This window comes from Cygnus olor, chromosome 10, assembly GCF_009769625.2.
Source record: "Cygnus olor isolate bCygOlo1 chromosome 10, bCygOlo1.pri.v2, whole genome shotgun sequence".
Taxonomy (NCBI): Eukaryota; Metazoa; Chordata; class Aves; order Anseriformes; family Anatidae; genus Cygnus; species Cygnus olor.
The window spans coordinates 6,975,668-6,981,251 of record NC_049178.1 but is presented as its reverse complement, the minus strand read 5'-3'; the positions used below and the strand labels follow the sequence as shown (position 1 = coordinate 6,981,251).

At 64.8% G+C, this 5,584-nt stretch overlaps 1 protein-coding gene and 1 long non-coding RNA gene across 2 annotated transcripts; both read right to left on the bottom strand.

Moving 5' to 3' along the window:
• Nucleotides 1-6: 6 nt before the first annotated feature.
• LOC121075710 lies at nt 7-2,058 on the bottom strand. Its single transcript, XM_040569234.1, has 4 exons — nt 1,108-2,058; nt 858-1,012; nt 258-755; nt 7-175 (listed from the first exon to the last, which is right to left on the bottom strand). The coding sequence occupies exons 1-4, from the start codon at nt 1,492-1,494 to the stop codon at nt 34-36; spliced, it is 1,182 nt and encodes a 393-aa protein (XP_040425168.1). The 5' UTR covers nt 1,495-2,058; the 3' UTR covers nt 7-33.
• Nucleotides 2,059-2,104: 46 nt separating this feature from the next.
• Nucleotides 2,105-3,017, bottom strand: LOC121075709. The gene is made up of 3 exons (XR_005823117.1): nt 2,776-3,017; nt 2,617-2,703; nt 2,105-2,353 (listed from the first exon to the last, which is right to left on the bottom strand). It is a non-coding gene; the product is annotated as an uncharacterized LOC121075709 (long non-coding RNA).
• Nucleotides 3,018-5,584: the final 2,567 nt, after the last annotated feature.

Sequence of the window (5,584 nt, the reverse complement as noted above, 5' to 3'; positions counted from 1 at the left end):
CCCCAGGAAGGGGATGGTGCCGACAAGGGGCTCTCACCTGGCCACCACCTGCACGCCCCAGAGGTGGCTCTCGGCGCTGAGAAGCGCGGCCCAGCCGCCCTGCGCCTCGATGGCCAGCACCTGGCTCCCCAGGCCCACGCTGCGGAGCAGCGCTTTCAGGGACTGCACCGTGGACCTGCGGGCAGAGAAGGGCCCGGGTCACGCCGGGAGCCCCAGCCCTGGGTTCCTCTGAGCAGCAGGGGACGGGGATGTGGCACCTGATGGGAGTGAGCAGGTCCTGCCGGTGCTTCTGCCGGAAGACCTGCACCTCCTGCAGCGTCAGCTCCGTGGTGAAGGACACTTGGAAGAGGAGGGCCAGGAAGAGCTGGGGGAAAACGGCCTTCGCCTCCTCCAGGCTGGTAGGCAGCAGGAGGATCTCGTGGAGGGGCCTTGCTGCCTGCAGAAAGCACCCAGAGGCGTGGGCAGGGAGGGACAGAGGAGGATGGAGACCCCCCAGGCTGGCCCCGTGGGCGCGCCCGGGTGCCCCAGGGTGCGGATAAGGCTGGGAGGGATCAGGGGAGGGGAGCGGGGCCCCTGCCCATCGGAGATGGGCAAGCGAGGAACTCACGGCCAGGGCCAGGATGCGCGGGTGGTCCTCGGTGGAGGTGGATGTCTTGCAGCCAGACTGGTTCATGAGGATGCGGAGCAGCTCCCGCAGCACCCTCTCTGTGGCTGGGGGCTCAGACACCATTGCCTTCCACATGGTGACGGCGACGCTGCGGGACCCCCGGGCTGTCAGCAGGGCCTCCCCCGGCCCGGCTGCTGTCCTCGCTGGTGGTGGTGGTGGGGGGGTGGATGAGACGCGCTGGGCCCCGTACCTGGTGCAGGTCGGCGAGCACTGCAGCAGGCTGGCAACCGTCTCCCTGGGGCGCTTGCTGGCCAGCACCAGCAGGGCCCTGTCCAGGCTCTGAAGGGCCAGCGCGGCTCTGACGGACGGCAGGGTTCTGTAGATGGCCCACACGATGTTCAGCACCTGGAGGTGGGACACGGGTGAGACGGGGCCGGCACCAGAGCAGGAACAGAGCCCCGAGGGCTGGAGCCGTGGCCGGGCCGCTGGCGGGTACCCACCTGTCCCGAATGGAAGTCGGTCTCTGCCGCCAGCACGTCCACCATGTGGGCAGCCAGCTTGGTGCTGCGGGGATTCGGGGCTCTCATGCTCTTGATGGCAGCGAGGAAGACGCCCAACCGTTCAGAGGGCTGCAGGTACTTCACAAACATCTGTGGGAGGAAGGACAACACGTCAGTCACCCCGAGGGCTGCGATGGCCCCGCTCAGCCCTGCTGCTCCCGGCGCCCCAGGAGAGCTGGGAGCAGGGGCTGGGCCGGGCGACGGCTGGGGTGCGGCCGCGTGCGGGCCCCGTGGGGACCGGGCTTTGTCGGGGACAGCGCCGGTCCTCTTCCTGACGTCGCAGGGCCGGGGTCTCCTCCGGGGCTCAGGGCTGGCGCTTCTCACCATGAAGATTCTGCTGGTGTTGCCGTCTTCTGAGAGCCGTAAGGACAGCCGAGTTCGCCAGCGCTCCCGGAGCTGCGGCTGCTCGGCATCCTGGTCCCAGAGCCTTGTGCCTGGAGAAAAGCGGACACAGTGTCAGCGGGGGGGGCCTGGGGACCTGGCAGTGGCAGCCGGGGGCTCGGGCACAAGCCTCCCTGGCAGGAAGGGGGCATGCCAGAGCAGAGCTGGGGGCAGCGCTCCCAGGGAGGGCCCGGGCTCTCGCGCTCAGGGCAGGGGGAACGGCTCGTCAGCCCGCGGAAAGGCAGCCGGGCTCGCTCGGTCACGTCTCTCCTGCTGAGGAGAGGGGCCCAGGCGGCCTGGTGCTGGCCTGGCTGTGCCGGCGTGCCCGTGTCTGGAGGGACCCAGCCCGACGCGGCTCCTCTCACTTCTTTGCTGCCTGAGGAAGGCGTAGAGGTGGCGCACAGCCTCCGCTGCCTCGTGGCTGGTCCCCTCGTTCTTGGAAGTGCAGCACAGGAGGAGGCTCCCCACCAGCCTTCCCAGCAAGGCGAAGCGGTGCTTCTTGGGGCAGTGATGCCTGAATGCCAGGGCTTCTGCAAAGCAGGAGCAGACCTGGGGAGAGAGGCAGCGCGGGACCACGGCTGAGCGGGGCGGCAGGGCCCCAGCCCCAGCCCCGGCTCTGCGCAAGCCTGGAGATGGGGAGAGCCGCGGCCGTGGAGCGAGGACGGGGGCGCCGGGGCTGCCTGCACCAGGGGCTCCCTACCTGGGGCAAGGAGCAGGTGTTGATGAAGGCGGCCAGCCTGGCGATCCGCGCCATGGCCCTCTCCTCCACGGCCTCCGGCTGCTGCTGGGTGAAGGGCAGCAGGAGCTGGGGGGAGAAAAGCTGCTGGTGTGCCCGCAGCACGGGACACTGGTCCTTCCAGCTGTCCCCCCGCTGCGGTGGCCAGGCGGGTGGCCGTGCCCCTGTCCTGCTGCAGGCCCCGCTCCCTTCCCGTTGCTCCCCAGACGTCCCTCCAGCCTCGCAAGGGCCAGCTCTGGGCCAGCCCCCGCCTTGGGGACCCCTGCCTGCACCAGGCATTGCGGCAGAGAACTGACCGCGTGCGTGAAGCCCAGCCTTTGCCAAAGCCAGACCTTCAAGATGTTCTGCAGCTCCAGGAGGCCGGAGGCGCCGGCGCTGCCCACCAGCACCTGCAGCAGGCTGTCCAGGGCTTCCACGGTCTGCAAGGAGGACAGGGGTTGGGGCGCCCGAACACGGAGCAGTGGTGTCCCAAGAGCCCAGCCCGTGCATACCTTGAAGTAGAGAGACGTGTCCATGTCTCTCCTGTCCTCGTGGCCAGGGAGGTGGAAGACGCTGCAGAGGCAGGCGCGCAGGAGGCCGTTCTTCCTGTCCTGCGGCAGCAGCCCCGCTCTGCTGCAAGGGGAGGAGGGGAGAGGTGTGGAACGCCCCCTGTGCGGCACCCTGTGCCCCACTCGGGGCCCCTGGCCGGGACCGGGGCCACCGTGGCGGCCAAGCCCGCGCTGGCCCAGGTACCTCATGGCAGCGATGGCGAGCATGGCTTTCTGCCGCACCTCCGTGTCCAGGCGATCGGTGGGCTCCTCCTGCAGCAGCGCCTGGAGGGCACAGCGCGATGGCCCAGGGCAGTGTCCCCTGGCCAGCGAGCGGCTACAGGGGCTGGCCTACAGGGCTGCCCCATCCCAGCGCCCCCACCAGAGCCACCTCCCGGCTCCTGGGGCTCCCCGGTGGCCCCCGCGGCCCTGCAGCGGGAAGGGCCGTGCCCAGCACCCAGCCAGAGGGTGCTCCCCGCGGGGCAGGGCGTCCCCTCACCTCGATGCTCCGCGCCACCTCCAGCTGGCAGAAATACACCGCGTCCCAGGTGGTGTGGTCCGTGACGGCGGCTCTGCAGGCGTCGCAGACGGAGGCCAGAAACCTCAGCTTCTGCGCCTCTCGCTGAGCCGCGGAGGGGAGAGACAAGCGAGCGGGTCAGGGGAGCCCAGCAGTCTCCCTGCGGGCACAGCCGGGGCAGGGGCTGCCCGGAGGAGGCCAGCAGCCGCAGCACAAAGGGCGAGCGGTACCTCGGGTCTGCGGCTGCAGCAAGCGCGGATGAAGCTCAGGGCGTCCTCTTCCTCCTGCCACAGCACGGCCGAGGCAGAAGGGCCCACGCCTGAGCCAGAGGGCGCCTGCAGTGGCTGCACCTCACTCTCCTCATAGGGCTGCGGCCGGGGCCTGGAGGCCGGGGAGGCCCCAGCCTCCTCCAGCCAGGCCGCTCGCGGGGAGCAGGGGGGTCTCCCTGACATCCTGCAGGGAGCGGTCAGGAGTGAATGTGGCTCCTGCTCCTGTCGCGGGGTAGGGATGCCACAAAGTGCCACCGCTGCCGCCAGCCCCAGGCCCCCACCCAGGACCCCTCCTCTTGCCCTCGGGCGGGCGGCCCCAGAGCCCCGCGGGGGTCCTGTCCCCAGGGGCCTGCAGACGCCATCCCCTGTACTGGAGGGAGGTCCCCCTGCCCGGGGCTGCCCCCAGCCCCACTGCCGAACCAGGCCCCTTGGGGCCGGCCCCGCTGCGCAGCCCTGGCAGCGCTGACCCACCTGCTCCTCAGCCCTGGCTCCTGCGCTGGGTTTCTGTGGCAAGGTGCCCGTGGTTTGTGCCTTTGCTTCGCACCTGGAGCACCCGGTAGCACTCCAAGCAGTCGCAGCTGCACGGAACCAGGTCCGTTGTGTCCGTTGGGACGGGACCCGCCCCAGAGGCCCTGCTCCCGGTTCCGGAGACGCTCCCTGGCCCCTCGTGTGGGAATACTAAAATTATAATAAGATTGTGGACCCTAAAAATAGGGATTTGTTCATTGAAAATGGCAGCCTGCTCTGTCAGATTGACGTGTAAGCAAGAAAAAGCCACTAAAAAGGAGGGTTTATTCTTGCAAACAAGGCTTTCGAGCCCAAGGAAGAGGCTTTCTGCCCTAATATGTGACGCTGGGTCCTAAAAATGACAGGGCAGCGTGGCCTGACCCCCTCTATCTGGATCCCAAAGTGATGCTTTGCTCCCTCCAGATGGGTGTTTGGACCCGCAAAGGAGGCTTTGGGCCCAAAACTTCAGGCCTTGGCTCTTAGAATGAACATTTTGAAACTAAAAAAGAAAGGGCTTTCCTGTCAAATAAGGTATTGCACTCTAAAAAGGCAGCTTTGCACCTGAAAATGAAACTGTGAGACATCAAAGTAAGGCATTGTGCCCCAAAAATGATGCCCTGCGCTTGAAAACTGAGGGGGTAAGCAATAAAAAGGCACCTTTGGACCAGCATGGAGTTGCAGGGCCCTGGAAAGAAAGACTTGTTCACTAAAAAGTAGACCCTGGGGCTCAATTCTGAGGGTTTAGGAGATCAAAAGGAACTTTGGATCCCAAGTACAGGTTCTGGACCCTGAAAATAAGGCTTTGGAGCCTATTTAGGATGAATGGGGCCCTAATAATGAGGTTTTGGACTGTTAAGATATTGGGAAGGGAGGAGGCAAGGGGCTGTGAGGAGGAAGAGAGGGCGTGTCTTGTATCTCCAAGTCAGGCTTTGGAGCTGAAACCTGGGCCTTTGGACTCTGCAGCTCAGGGTCTGGATCCTGAAGTGATGCTTTGTTCCTTCGAAATGGCTGTTTGGACCCGAAAAGGAGGCCTTGGACCCTAAACTTCAGGCCTCGTCTCCTAGCATGAGGATTTGGGAATTTGGAATGAGGGGTGTTCCTCTCAAATAAGGCCTCGCCATCTAAGAACGCTGCGTTGCATCTTACAATAAAATTGTGGACTGTAAAAATAGGGATTTGTTCCTTGAAAATGGCAGCCTGGTCCGTAAGATTGTGGGTGTAAGCAAGAAAAAGGCAGTAAAAAGGAGGGTTTATCCTTTCAATCCAGGCTTTGGAGCCCAAGGAAGAGGCTTTCTGCCCTAATATGTGACGCTGAGGCCTAAAAGGAATGCTTTGGGCCCTAAAAATGAGAGCCTGGGTCCAAAACCAGAGGGTGTAGGTGATAAAAAGTTGGCTTTGGATCCCAAGTCTAGGCTCTCTTGTCCTGAAAATGTCCTGAAAGCTGGGTGCTTAAGGACAAGGCTGTGCTCTATAAAGAGGA